General features: G+C 46.8%; 2 protein-coding genes across 3 annotated transcripts in view; both read right to left on the bottom strand.

The window, feature by feature from the left end:
• Positions 1–14,707, bottom strand: part of IFNAR1 (interferon alpha and beta receptor subunit 1) — a 54,548-nt gene that overhangs the window by 15,371 nt on the left and 24,470 nt on the right. The gene's annotated exons all lie outside the window — the stretch shown is intronic.
• On the bottom strand, positions 488–10,840 carry IFNGR2 (interferon gamma receptor 2). Of its 2 annotated transcripts, XM_088528995.1 has the most exons (7): positions 10,759–10,840; positions 7,499–7,625; positions 6,720–6,895; positions 5,227–5,381; positions 3,737–3,890; positions 2,932–3,086; positions 488–693 (listed from the first exon to the last, which is right to left on the bottom strand). In XM_088528995.1, exons 1-7 carry the CDS (start codon positions 10,832–10,834, stop codon positions 526–528), a joined length of 1,011 nt encoding a protein of 336 aa, XP_088385121.1. In that variant the 5' UTR covers positions 10,835–10,840; the 3' UTR covers positions 488–525. The 2 variants fall into 2 exon arrangements, with proteins under 2 accessions (XP_088385121.1, XP_088385122.1); XM_088528996.1 differs by lacking the exon at positions 2,932–3,086 and having other exon boundaries at positions 621–693.

The raw sequence follows: 14,707 nt of genomic DNA, 5'->3' as shown, positions 1-14,707 counted from the left end.
ACAGCAGTACTTAAGCTGAGTCAGAAAAGGAGAATAGCATAGCTATTAACTTGGAGGGTTAAAACAGTGTTCATAAATAAGGCAACCAACAGAGAAAAAAAAATCTATGTAAAAAGTAATCCATGCTGCAGTTATCCAACTGAAAAATAAAAAAACAAAACAGGTTCTATCACATCTTACCATAAAGTGCCATATTTTTCAAAGCTTTGTTACAACTAGAGAGAAAGCTTTATGACGCTGAACGTCGATGTGACTGTTTCCGTCCAATCTGTCTCTCTCACAACTAGTTAGTGTTCACGTCACCGTCACATTCCACCTTGTAATGGCGGATGCGGGTGCTTCCGTGCTGCAGCAGAAGCCCCGGAGATGAAGGCCGAGCTGCTGCCTGGATCGTGGGAAGCCAGGTCTTGGCTGGGCTTGGGCACCATTTTGTCCCGTTGTGCCAGTGGGAGCCGCTGAGCAGCACTCAGGGCAGGAGGCTCCACAAGTCTGGGAAGGGGGATCTCACTGGGGTACTCCTTAAGTTCATTCACTTTCCCTGGAGCTGCCAGGGGAAGGAGCTTTATCCTCCATGCTGGCGTCGCCTTCCTGGCTTCCTTCTCCGCTGCACACCACAGGAAGGAAGTCGCAGGGATCATCCTCCACGTGGCTCTCCAGTGCCTCAGGAAGGGCCACGCTGGGATCTTGCAGATACTGGAAGAAGACAGAAACAGCAGCTTAGGGGCTGTGCAGGGAACCGGTGCTTTAGAAATCACAGAGACCAGCATCTCTAGGCAAGCTGCCTCCGGCCTAGATTCATGGAGAGGGCTGCTAATGTTTGTGCCATTCTCAGTCTCCTGGGAGCTACACCGACCCAGGAAAAATGAGGACGTTAAGAATACCTGCAAAGCTACCTTCCTGTTGCTGGGGAGGGAGAATGCGCCAACAAACATCCCTCTAAGTGAGGGTGAGTTAAAGCTACCTAATTTTTTCATTTCTCTTTGGAAAACATTCATAACAGTTTAACCAAATGCCTTCTATTAAGAACAACCCGCACAAGTGAAATGCGCTGCTGAGGACAGAGCCTGCAAACAGGAGCTGGAGCAGTTACTAGGTTGGAACTCACCTGAGCCTCTAGTGGGACAAATAGGATACAAGACTAGGCTATGTGCAGTTGGGCTTTTTTTTTTTTTTTTTTTTTTTTTAAATATTACCAGGAAACCCTCCTGCAGTGTTCTTGAAGTTACTTTATGCTTTGTCCCCCCCGCCCCACACACACACAATACCCCAACTCATCAGGTTTAGATTACATGTATATTTTTTTTAAGCAAAATTAAAAGGGGGGGGTGGGGAAGAGATTTTTTTTTTTTTGGTCAGAAAAAATGTTTGCTGTTCCACCTTCCATCCCATACAATCTCCTTATTACTAAAATGATCCTCTGTTTCAAGGCAAATTAAAGCCACTCAAAGCCATTCACTCCCTCACGTGCTGAACAAAACAAAAAAAGTGTTAGTATTAATATTTTTTCCTCTGATTAAAAAAAAAGCCCAGAATACAGATACTTTCACATTATTACAAGCTACGCCACAATGAATTTTACCCAAAAGCTGTTTTCCCTGCTGTCAAGAGGTACCATAATCTGCCCGAGCCAGGGCTGCAGCTCCAGAGTAACATGTGGCATACAACCATATTAGCCCTGCTTCCCAGGAGAGCGTCGCTGGATCTCTATGCATAGCAGGGGTGATGAGCAACATAATGTCTTTATCGTGGGAATTAAAAAATGAGATTCATACAGGAGCATCAAATACAGACATTTTAGTGAATTCCAGACCTAAGGGAACTGTGATTTGGCCTTAGGGGAAGGAGCGTCCGTGCTAAAAATGTTTCCTGTAACTCTGATGCTCACAGCTTAGACGCTTCTCTAAAAGAAGGAACCACGTGATTAGCTGAAAGCCTGGAACAGAATCTATGAAACTGTCCTGGAATTAGAGCTATTTTGTATAATGGAAATTCCTTTATGAGGAGAAGGCCCAGGCCCATTGATACCATCTAAAAATAGGTATTTAGAAAATTACACGTATTTACTGATGTCACTCCTTTTCTTGGCAGTATATTCCCCTGAAAACAGGCTCACCACTGCTCAAGAGAACCTACTTTTGCTGTGTTTTTTTCCACAATAAATCAATTACTCCAGAAACCATGATTGGAAACTCTAGATTGGACTCTAATGGAAAACAAATAGGAGGGGAGATGGATTAATTCTGGCAGTCTTTGCATGAAACGCGCACCATTTTACCATGCTGTAAAAGAACTTTTTTTTGTTCTATCAATCAGCTGTGTTTTGGCACTGTGTCCTGATAAAGTGGAAACTGGGGTAGGCACAAAGAGGGAAAAGTAAGTCTGGTGTCATTCACTCATATTTTTATAAAAATACAGCCTAATGCGAAGGATTAGAGACATATGCAGCCAAGAAATAAACTCTCAAATACAAAAATCACCCTGGGACTTGTTTTTTTTTCTCCTTGCAGCTCACACATTTCTGCACTAAGCAATGTTTCAGTCTTCTTCATCTTCCTCTTTTTAGCATTTAAACAGGAAGTGGCCTTTAAGGAGTTTTCTATTTAAAAGTTGTTGTTCAGCATATTTTCCTTTTTTTTTTTTTTTTTTAAGTTAGTAGTTGCTTGTGTTTTATTTGAGAAGTCTCAGGACGATTTTTGTATTTGAGAGTTACATAAAACTACAGGGAAAGAAAAAAAAACAGTTAAGAGAAATAAGAGAAATATCATGTAATGTAAAAGTAATAGTTCACAGTAAATCAGCAATTGGTTATATCTAAATGAATGGCTGAGTAAAGGCCTCTAGTGACAACCAGTTTCAGTTACATTCATTTCAAGCTCACCACTGCCTTGTGCAGGGGGAAGGAATGGGGGAAAACAGAAAGTCTGCACATACCTCTTCAAAGTGCGATGGGATTTTGAAAGGTGGCCGAGACCAATATTTTATTGTGTTGTGGTATCTCCATATAAAAAACAAGCCGACTATTGCAGAAATTAGGATAAGCAAGATTAATAGAAATATTAGCATAACATATGTAGTTGTGGTTGCCTCTGGAAAAAAAAGAAAAAGGGGGGGAAAAGAGAATGTAGCAGGGTCATACTTGCACAACATCACATCAAGCAACGTGTCAGCAGCTGAAATTTGCTACCCACGCTAATCAAAGCAGAATTGCTGAGGTCTCATCTGTGCCCCTGGCCAGAGGGGTTCAAGAACAGGACAAACACGTATTCTGGAGCTGCCTCCTCCTTCCCACAGCCCATCTCATAACCCCTACAACCACACGAAGCTCAGAAACCTCTGAGAAGGGGAAGCAGGCCAAGGAGAGGGACGCGCCTCTCAGAGGAAGCAGTGACAGAGGGACTCAAGATTTTGCAAGAGTAACTCTGCTTCCTTCACTGTTTTCATCTAAAGACCAAGTATTTGGCGTTTTTTGTTTTTTAGGAAGTAATATCTGTAAAAAGCTCTTGGACTAACCTAAAGGATTTATAAAGGAAAAGGTGAGCAACAGTAAAACACGGACCCTCCATTGCCAACTGAGGACTCCTCATTCTTTTGCTATTAGAACTCCTGTCAGCGGTGCCCTCATTGCCCTCCTAGTATGGCATAACTCAGTAGCTGTGCCATCGAAGACTCATGCCCCCCACCCATTGCATTAGATATAAAAAAACAGTAACAAATAGTAACAAAATCAGGTTCATACCACTGATGGTAGTACTGTAACACTGTGGGGCACTTGGCAGGCCAAGTATCTTGAAATCTGACAGTGTCATGAATTCTACTTGCACTGTGAAACAATATAGTGTCGACTCCTTGAGATCTGTAATTTTGAATAGCGTATTGCTCGTGCTCATCTCCTGTTCAAAAGGCAAAAGAAAAGGTATTTATTAAAAAAACAAAACAAAAAAACACACAGAGCTGCGTCCAAAACAATTCCCCTTCCAATACCTAAGTTTCCTAGTCAACAGTGCATTTCAACTTTCCCATTTTAATGCATTTGAAATTTCTTGGTTTTAAAATGAAGCCTGAACATTTGAAACCACCCACAAGGACAGAAAAACCAAAGGCATGAGAACTGCTACAAGGTCTTGTTTGATCCACAGTGTCCCACTGGATGCTTTGTGCACTGCTAATGTAGCACCTCAGGCAGTGCAAGCATCACAGGAAGGGAGAGGGAAAAAACAAGTCACGAGAGGCGCCCCACCACCGCAGGCTGCTGACACTAGCTCAGTGATCACTAGTTCAGTGAGGTCTCATCTCCTCCTCCTAAGCAGGAAAAGAGCTGAGCGACCAAACAAAACCTCCACCTTCTAAACATGGCCCCCACAACCTTTTTTTGGTGACTTTTGACCTTAGAGGTAAAAAGCCTCAGAGCTACCAAGCCCCAAGTAACAAGCCAGAGCAGCTTCTTGTCTGAACATCAAACATGAGGGTGTTTTTTACATGTCAGAAAAACACGCCTTTTTGGCAGGAGAGGAAGGAAGTTGGGGCTTTTCAGATTTAGCAAGGTCCTTTGGGACAGAAGGTTTTAAAAGTAAAATTCTTTTAAAAATGAATCTTTTTTTCTGCTTCTGTTTTTTTTTAATTTTAGAATGCCTTTTTTTTTTTTTAATGTAACTCACGTAATTCTCTTCCTTTCTCTCCTACAAGGCCTGTCTGCCAGGAGCACATTTGCCCATTCCCAAGGCCAGCATTTGCCACCAGGGCAAAGTTCCAGTTTGATCAGGGGCAGCTGCTCATCCCAGCAGTGGCCAATGTGTTTCCAAGAGCTCCTGCCTTCCTCAGCCCCAGGGCACCAGCAGCATCAGGCCCTGTCAGGCACCTCCTGAAGCTGCTGGCACTAACCAGCCCTGCACAGGAAAGGAGGGAGGGTATTTCAATATCTTCCAAATTGCTCAAGCTTCGACAGCAAAATGCCACTTTAAAAGCAGCTTTGCACTTTGGGGACTCTGACCAAAGCTTTTATATGGAGGAAAAAAAAAAAAAAAACTTTTTTAAAGTTTAGTAAGACATGCAACACTTGAGCCAGGACCAGATTAACTTCTGTTCAAGCCACCAACTGCTGACCTTTGCTGTTAGAAACAACCCAACAGACATTACCCTTGCTTCCTCCGTTTCTGCTCTTTTCCCGAAAGCCACTGACCCACAACTCCCAGAGGCATTGCAAAGAAAATCCATTCTTAGAATTCTTACTTTTTTCATAGCACTTGTTGAGTTCTCCCAGTAGGACACATGATACAGCAGAGAGTCCCCTCGCCTCGATGCAATAGGGGGTGTGATGCTAATGAGAAGCGAGTCAGAGGACTGAGCCTCAGGCACGCTGCTCACTCGAGGGGGTCCGAGAGTAGCTGCAAAAACACACAGAGAGAGCAGTGAAGCTGGGGGATGCCGCACGCTCCGCTGCAGCTGGGCTCAGCTTTGCTTGGTTCACTCTGCGACCTGCTCAATACAGAGATCTGTCTTGAGGAAGGAAGAGGTATGTGAGACTCGCTCCTCTAATTTATTACAAACTTTATTATATCTAGTTAGAAAAACAAAAGAACCATTCCCAGTCAACTTTCCCTGGAAATTAAACAAATATCCATCCGTATCTATTTGGACTTAATGGTGATGTCAGTTTGCTCTCCCCCCCTGCCCCCCCAAATAACCGATTCAGCCACATCATTCCAAGTTCTCTAACCACATTTTTGGGTCAAACTAGAGTGGAACAGGAGTAGTTAGTTCCCCTTAACCCCTCTTCCCCACTTTGATTTCTCCATCAGTCCTATAAACTAACGACGTCCTTTTGTGAAGTGCTCTGATGTCTAAATCACGAAAAATATTATGCAAGTTATTATCACTGCTAGTGCAACAGGAGATGTTTGTGTGTTTGCAGGTCACCTCCTGATCACAAGTCATTTATCCTTTGTGTCTCATCTCCTTTCAAAGGTCGAGCTTATCAGCATTTGTAAGGCTCCCCAGCAGGAAAACAAACACTCCTCCTTTGCACACTGGGGGAGGGAGGATATTAACAATAAAAACCAGCCAATTCTTGCACAAAATCACTGCTCATGTTGCCTTGTAAAAGACAAAACAAACAAACAGACAAACAATCAGCAGATCCTGCTCTCTTCTGTTAGAGAAAAACACGGCCCTGTGATTTTTAGGTTGTACGGAAACGTAGGTTTCTCTCTCCTTCCTGTCTCTGCACAGCTGCAAACACTTTCTTGGGTGCTGGCACAGACTCGCTAGGAGCTGCGAGTTTCCTCCATGAGCTCTGGCAGAGGGGCAAGCACCTCCTCCAAGGGAGCTGACCCGTGCAAGGGATGGCCGCAGCTGCCCCACTAGCCACGCTCATGCAAAGAGCAGATCTTCATCAAGAACAGCAGCACACTCGTTCACACAGGTATCAAATTAATTCCTATTTTACCAGTATGTAGCACATGCTGGTAACACATTCTTCTTCCTGTTGAGGGGACAGATGCTAACAGCCCTACACAGCTGCTGGCTGACACCACCTTGAAGGAAGCAAGTAGCATCAGACTTGCAACAATGCACAGAGACTTTGCAATCTTTGTTAAGCAACAGCCACAATTCTCTCCCTTGGCTGTTTTGCATAACAGTCACAATACCCTTGAACGGACAACTAACATTTTTTCAGAGAAATCTCCTTCAAGAGACTCCCTGAAATCACAGAGAGCACTTACTGTTTCTCTCTGCCACAAAGGGCTCTGACTCCACCCAGTCAGAAACCGCTGGCCCCAGCTCGGCCCTCACACGCAGAGTGACAGTCCAGCGCGGTTCGTTCAGGAGCTGCGGGAAGCGGCATTCAGTCCTGCTAATATGGGTGCAGTTCATCTCATCCCACTGGTTAAAGGCTCCCCTGCAAAGCAAAAAGGACACCCCAAACATCAGCAAAACAGGGCAACCACTGAAGCTCCGAAATGCAGTTGCTCCCACTGAGCCAATTCCTGTTACACAGGACCTTACAAGGCAACTGCTTGCATGTGGGTTTCAGCCACTGCTATCTCAACATCTGCAACTGCGCAGCAGCTAGGAAAACTAAAAATTGTTAGGGGGAATTCAGCAAGGCTAGACCTACACAGGAAACCAAGCTACATTCCTGGGTGCTCTTGGGTGCTTCGCATCAGCACCAGGAAAAATAAAAGCCCAAATACCATGCTTATAGCATAGTTTAGAACGAGCCACAAGATCTACCGAATCCATGAAAAACACCCACTGCATTGATTCAGGAAAAAAATGATGCAAAGAGGAAATGTCTTTTTTTTTTTTCTCCTCTCTCTTATTTTAGTGGAAATACCACAGAATTCTCAAATCTTGAGAAGCTTTCTGCACATATACATGAAAACAGCTGTAATAACTCATTTTTCCATTTGTATGCTTACTCATTTTTAGATTTTTTAATGCTAATTCTGTTAAGGGATTAAAGCAAAATCACCTCGTTATTTTAGAGCTATTTACTTACGTTTTAAAATGTACTGTATACAACACCGGCCCTCCATCCACTTTAACAGGAGACCATCTCAACGAGCTACGAAAGTTATAGGAATAAACCCTCACATCCTGTGGTGCTGGTAAATGGAGAGAAGATCCTAAAATAAGAAGGGAAACAAAAATAAAACATTCACACATGGAGTGGACCTTCTTGTCTCCAATTTTTATTACCATGTATTACATTTTAGCTGCTTTGCAGGCAGTGCCATTTTTCCTCCTTATTCCATTTCTAAGAGTACTAATACCAATATATTTAAACCACCTACTACCCAGCAAACTGAATTGCAACTTGCAGCTTTTATTTACTCTGTACAGGCTACAGCACAGAAAGTACCTAGTCCAGCACTTTAAAGGAAGCACTTCAAAATTATAGGCAAAAAGCAAGCCTCCTAAGCCTCATAAAAATCCTTCCTTCCCATGAAACTGTAGATTATGGTCCACTATTACTTGCCGTTACAAAAATGCAGCTATTTTGTGACTTTCTCCCTTTTATTTTACTACGTGCTAACAACTCAGAACACGTTTCTCCTGATATCTGCCTCTTGATAACTTGTTTGAACACGCTGACGTCACTTTGCTGAAACCCTGCCCAGAAACAGCTGAGGAAAGTGCGTTAAATATTTACATTTACATAATGCTCCAACACCAGAAGGCCGACACGGCCTTCTGGTAGCAGTAGGAATGCCCAGCAGAACTTGGCTATGTTACAACTGGCTGTAGCACTAGTATAGTGGTTATACACCACAGTATAGTGTGTATATGTCACAGACTAGCAAGGGCAGAGCGCTCATGCTGCCCAGCTCCCGCGTGGTGCCCTAGGACCTGGCACTACCCTCCTCCTGCTGACCTGAGTGCATGGAGGTGGAGGAGGACATTACAGCACAGCATGGATGGATCACGCTGTTTGGTACATGGGCTTGAGATCCCTTACAGTTAAAAACATTACAGAAGCTATCGGCTTTTCATGAATATTTTTAAGGCTACTAGGAAACCTTTTCTTCAAGCAAGTTTTTGCTTTCTAGTGAAGCAGGTTCTTTCTTGCAGAGCCACCACTGGTCTGGCATGTGGCAAGGTATCTCACACCATCAGCAATCTCCGTAGTCAGACATCCGATACTACTAATTTTGCAGAATTCAAGGACAGACAGAGCAAAATGCAAAGAGCAGCACTTCTTTCTCCCTCTTAAAGAGCAAGCAGTGAGGAAAAAGGACAAATAACCATCATTCAAACCACTGTATCCAGGAAAACCTAAGAATGCTCTGTCTTCACTTTTTATTTCAAACACGGTTTCAGTACATAGGCCCTTTTAAAGCATCAGTTGAACAATTCTCAGATTCTTCTTTCTGAGGCAGAAACCTCTTGACTATCCAAGCCGTGAGGCCACACTTCCCTATACCAGAGGGTGAAACCGTAAGCTATGGTGAAGGCAATCAGCTCAGCTTAGCCCAGCTGCTGATCTCACAGCTCCCGTGCCTGCTCCTGAAGAGTCCCTGATCTCTTCCCTGTGCCTGCCTTAAAACACGCTGCTTTGCAAAACTGGCAGAGAAGAAATCCTTTTTGTTGTTGTTGTGCTGTACCGAACCGGCTTGCCGTATTGCCAGACAAACTCCAGAGCCTGCAAAGGGGACCAGCTGAGGAGCATGGCCAGGTGCAGAGAGGTGACCTCAGCTGCAACTCACTGTTGCTTTGCCCCAGGTTTTAATGTGCAACAGCTCCCTTGGTAACAGAAGAAGCACATGTGACCACAGATGAGCCAAGCGGGAGGGAGCTGCATTCCTTAGCCAAACAGCAAGTCAATTCCCTGGAAGTTCCCACTGATGGCCTGCGGGACAGGACTGGGCAGCAGCGCCTACACCAACTCCTCCAAGACGCCTTCACCCACTGATAGTTTTCTGGATGGCAAAGCCTGACCATAAACCACAGGCCGGAAAAAGCAACTGCAGTTGAACAGGCGGAGAGCCCCCCACGTCTAAACGGACCCAAGAGAACACATGGGAGCTGCCTGCCTACCCGAGTAGGGGCCACGCCGCACAGCAGCGCCTCTGCCCAGCCTCCACCACGGCTCTGCAACACGCAGCTCCCCGCCGCTGCCGGGGCAGCTCCCGCACGCCTGATACCACCAGTGCTCCTGCAAGAGGCGGCACACCGAAAATGGAGAACTGCTCTGCTTTCAGAGACTGTTCTGCCAGTCTGGTTTGATGAACAGATGGAGATCGCAAAGAACATGACTGTGAATTCAAGGCTGATAAATTTCCCAGTAAATCAGATAAGAGTCTGCTAGTCTTCTGAGAGGTAACAGGCAGAGGAACTGAAAAGCAGTAAGAGCAGATGCTCAATTACTGCACCAAAGCAGCAGCAAAATAGCTTACAGAGAGGAGAACAGAACAACATCTTGAAGGGCCCCTTCCTGCATAGGCATGACATCCACCCAGTTGTGCTATTGAGGAGGAATATCTGCTTCAGAAACAAATGCCTCAATTAACTATTTCCTTGCACTTAAGGTTATGCACTTAAGTACCTTAGCCCAACATTCGCTTTGCTCCTGACCCACTCATGCTAAGTCAATACTCAAACATGTTGTGGCAGATCTTTTGCACTTGCTGAGTATAAGTACTGAAGCCAGAATTCTTCAACTTCAACCAAGCACCTCTCACCAACCTGAGCATCAAAATACTAATAATAATTGAGCAAAACAGGATCCTGACACTTAGCTTTGCCAAGATGATAGCTAAAAGGCCTTGTGTGTAAATGCTTTGTGACTTCTATTAAGCACACAAATCCAATCCAACCTTTAAAATCCACAAAACTAAATGGAGATTGCTCAAATGTGGCAGAAAAGCAGTGTGTGCCATATCGCAAACGGCAGCTGCACCAGAACTTCATAGCGTATCAGGCGGGCACAAGGCTGAAACCGTGAGGGGTTCAACCTCTCATAAGAGGAGTCTTTGGAGGCTCCAGGGCTCCAAACCGCTCCGCTAGCTCCGCCTTGGGGTCCCAGGGCCAGCCCGGGCCTGAACGCCAGCCGGTGGCAGCCCGGGAGTTGGCCCGTTTCCCAAGACTTTCCAAGCGGCGCCCGGCCCTCGGGGAAAGCCCGCGGTACAGCGGGCGGCGCCGCGCCGGGGGCCGGGCGGCCAGGAGCCGCCGCGCCGTCCCCCGCTCCCGCCGACCCCCCTCTCCCCAGCCGCGCACGGGGCCCCCGGCCCCGCGCCCGCCGCGAGCCCCGCCACGTACCTCCCGCCGCGGCCCAGGCCGGGCCTAGGTGGAGAAGGAGGAGGAGGCGGAGGAGGCGCAGCGCCCGGCACCGCATGGTCTGGCCCGCAGCGCCGTGCCGCCCTCCTGCAGGCGCCGCGCCCGCCCGCTCCCGGAGCGGCGGCGGCAGCGGGCAGGCCCGCCCGGCCGGCCGCCTCGCGCCCGCGGCCCGTGGCTGCCGCGAGGGAGGGCGCCGGGGGCCGCGGCGGCAGCTCCGGGCCGGGCCCGCGGCTCCGCTCCGCCTCCGCCGCCCGGAGCCCGCCCTCCGGCCCGCCCTCCGGCCCGCCCCGGCAGCCGCCCGCGGAGCCGCGGCGCGAAGGCGGCGGCATTTCCAGCGAGCCGAGTGCTTCTAACGGCCCGACCGGCTACAGCGAGCCGAGTGCTTCTAACGGCTCCAGCGAGCCGAGTGCTTCCAGTGGCTGTGGTGATCGGAGTGCTTCTAACGGCCCTACCGGTTACAGCGAGCCGAGTACTTCTAACGGCTCCAGCGAGCCGAGTGCTTCCAGTGGCTGTGGTGATCGGAGTGCTTCTAACGGCCCTACCGGTTACAGCGAGCCGAGTACTTCTAACGGCTCCAGCGAGCCGAGTGCTTCCAGTGGCTGTGGTGACCGGAGTGCTTCTAACGGCCCGTCCGGCTACAGCGAGCCGAGTGCTTCTAACGGCCCTAACGGTTCCAGTGCCCCCGATGGTTATAATGGCCCTCACAGACCCAGTGACCCAAAGGGTTCCAACAGCCCTCGTGGTTCCAACACCCCCGATGGTTCTAACGGCCCTAATGCTTCTAACGGCTCACTCAGCTGTGTTCAGGGCTCACAGAAGGAGGGCACAGAGGATCATCGGATAAACTGGGCTTTTAGGAAAAAAATACACAAATAAATACATACATACATACTCGCACACATGTATACATGTATACATGTATCTTCCTTTTCCGAGGCCGCAGTGAAGCCCAGTGAAAAGGCTGCCTGGGACAAGCTGAAGCTCCTGCTCAGCCCACACCAGGCAGGTTTGCTCAGAGCTCCCTGTAAAGGGCAGCCCTAAGCTGGGACAGATCCTGGATAACTTCCCAGGAAGCAGCAAAACATCTCACCGGCATCGGGAGGCCTCTACCTCAGTCTCCTCAGTGAGCGAGGCGTTGGCTCCTGTTGCATAAAACATGGGAAAGCAAACGGGATGAAGATGCATCCCCCGCAGCCCGCTCTGCCCCTGGGCTAGGCCGGCCATGTCCCAAACGGCTATGAAGCTACCCCGAAATCAGGTTCCACCTACACTCCCCTTCTGCGCTAAACGCAGGAGGCCAAAGATGCAAAGTAAATGCGGTTCAATCATTAATCCAGCTGCATACGTTTATGGCAGTGTATATAAAATATTTGCAGTCACAACTGCACGTGGTGCAAACACGCTTAAAAGTGACAGTATTTATGTATTTATGGCATGTGGTTTACGTGAGAAAGTCTTGCATTAAGTGGTTAAAGTTCCTTAGCTTTCTCTGGCTGTAAGCAGCCTAACACCAACACGTGGTTAAGTCTAACCACATACCTTTAGCTGATGCTTTTGACTACACAGTATTGAGATTCAAAAACCTGTAGGTAATATGGGAGGGCAGTATTCTTCCTGAATCGTTATTGTTTTAATAGAGCGATTGCTGTCTTCAAATAATCCACTAGATAGGGTCCCTTTTTTTATAGGGCCTTAGTATTGCACTGCGATTCAATCTACTTCAAAAGCACAGTAACGTGGAGGAGTCTTTTTGCATCCCCAGAACAAAGTCAAAATACTCTCTTCTGAGTGCTTCAAAGAGAAAGTACATTTTACTTCTAAAAAATTGAGATTTTTGGCAGAGCTATGACTACCAGGACTATCCCAGAAAGCAAGCTGCGTGGAGGAAGGATGCTTCAAGCACCTGTAATTCCAGGAGGGTATTCACAAGAAGTGCAGCTCAGCTGCCTGCCGGCTCACCGTGCCGACCCAAGAAAGATTCACACTGCTGTCATCAGGTTTCCAGCATACGGAAACAGGCAAATCCAGCAAGATTATCTTGTGCTGAAAGCACTAGATGAGGGCTGCACAGTTCTGATTTCCGAGTAACCTCAGATGAATCACGTCCTTTCTCTGCTGTTCAGTTCTGCCACCATCAAAAGAGAAAGGTGATCTTTCTGCTTGTCCTGCAGGGCCAGGTGCATCAACTGCCGGCTTTTTGGGGCAGGGATCTTCCTCCCGCAGGGAAGTTTGGTAATAAATGTGCCAGGATCATAGCTGAAGTCTTTCAATACCAGCAGAAATGCTAATAGCTAGAAAACACTAGGAAAAACAGAACAAAACAAAACCCACTGAAAAGCAGACTTGCTGGTTGATTAGCTGTGAAAATAAGGTGCGCTAGAAAGGGAGGGTGGTAGTGATTAAAGTCATTCGATTATAAATTCAGCCTTTTCCCCTGCGCTGAGTGTGTCTGACCCAATTTTGAACCCTTCTCAGAAGAGTGACTCACGCGCCGCTGGCTTACGCGGCGGCGTTCGAGCGAAACTTTTCCCTCTGTCAGCTTCGCCCTGGGAGTTCCCCAGTGCCCGGCCCAGGCCAAGGCGCAGAGCCCTTCCCCATCATGTCCGCAGACAGCGAGGGACTTTTGGTCACGCCGCGTCAGCGTCATGCGGGGAGCGCTGGGCAGCGTGTAGCCGAGCGGGCAGCTGGGAAAGTTGTTGGTGTTTTCGAACGGTGAAAGGTAAACAGCAAAGCTGCTGGGCAGAGCACGTCCAGAAGGCCCATTAATCTCAGGCACATCTCTAGTTCGTGCGTGAATGAGATTTTGATGTGCAGAAGAAACTTATGTATATTGAAGAGCAGCTGAAAACATGGATTGGGGAGTTTTTGTCTACCCGTGCACTGAAAGGTATGCGCTAACTGTAATTGCTAGAGAAATCCCACAACGCATCATGTGTGTTTTCCCTTCATCAAACCAGACAGGAGTCTGCAGCCTTCTGGTTTTGTTCCAGCTGATCTTTACCTTACCTTGAACTTACCCAGAGCCAAGGAATTTCTTCTCTTACAGGCTAAAAGTCTGCCAGGAAGAAAATCAAACTGACTGGGTGTGTCTTCATAAGTATGGTTAGTGAAACAAGTGGTTTTCACCATCAGTGGATAAGTGGTGAATCTTAAAGTTGGTATCTTAAGGAGAGCCTAACAGAGACAGGAGTGAATTGAAAATAGATTGAGATTTAATTAAGATAGAAGGGAGAGAAGAAAGAATTGGAATCAGTCCATCTGATCCTCTCCTTGAGCTCCAAAAGGAAAGAAAAAATCCATAAAAGATAAGGAAGCTCTCAAGAAATGACACATTTCACTTCTGCATTTGAGATAGAGAGGTGAAATGAATCAATTATAAAACCCAGGGACACCTCATACATCATGTAGTGAGTAATAGGTGAGCAATTTGGGGACCACCGGGGAGTAAGAGGGAAATCACCCACTTTTCCTTTATTCCTTCATTAACCTCTTCTCAGGGTGTAGTGTAAAGAACCAGGTTTAACTCAGTTAGGAAGCCAAAGAAAAGAAAATAAGACAAGAAGATCCCTGGTCCCCCTGTGGTGTATGCATGACCCCAAATCAACAAGCGCTGGATTCAGCTTCAGTATTTCTTCTGCTGTTGTTTAGGGTAACATGAACTTACGGCTGTTTCCAAAACATGTCACCCATGTACAAAAAAATCACAAATGTACTAGAGTAGGAGGCCAAAGTAAAATAGAAATAAGCAAGCCCATTCCTATTCCCATCATGTTTCAGCAAGCCTTAAGCAGATTAATGACTTTGACAAAAGCTACCTCCTCAGACTCTTACCCCTTTCCCTCCACTTCAGAGTTTTCTCTGCTACTATTTTTAAACCACTTCATAGAAGGTAAATGTCATTGCATTGTTCATTGTTGACCTACACATAAAA

This window comes from Tinamus guttatus, unplaced genomic scaffold (assembly GCF_059628265.1).
Source record: "Tinamus guttatus ecotype Peru unplaced genomic scaffold, ASM5962826v1 Tinamus_guttatus_pri_ptg000318l, whole genome shotgun sequence".
NCBI lineage: Eukaryota > Metazoa > Chordata > Aves > Tinamiformes > Tinamidae > Tinamus > Tinamus guttatus.
This window is presented reverse-complemented; position numbering and strand designations above follow the sequence as displayed.

What these genes read in the sequence shown, in the direction of transcription:
- IFNGR2 (XM_088528995.1), bottom strand. Translation starts at nt 10,834, where the DNA reads ATGCGGTGCCGGGCGCTGCGCCTCCTCCGCCTCCTCCTCCTTCTCCAC. An exon ending in GGCCTGGGCCGCGGCGGGAG is followed by an intron (nt 7,626 to 10,758) that starts GTACGTGGCGGG and finishes TTCTTATTTTAG; the next exon opens with GATCTTCTCTCCATTTACCA. An exon ending in TCCCATCGCACTTTGAAGAG is followed by an intron (nt 694 to 2,931) that starts GTATGTGCAGAC and finishes GTCTTCTTCCAG; the next exon opens with TATCTGCAAGATCCCAGCGT.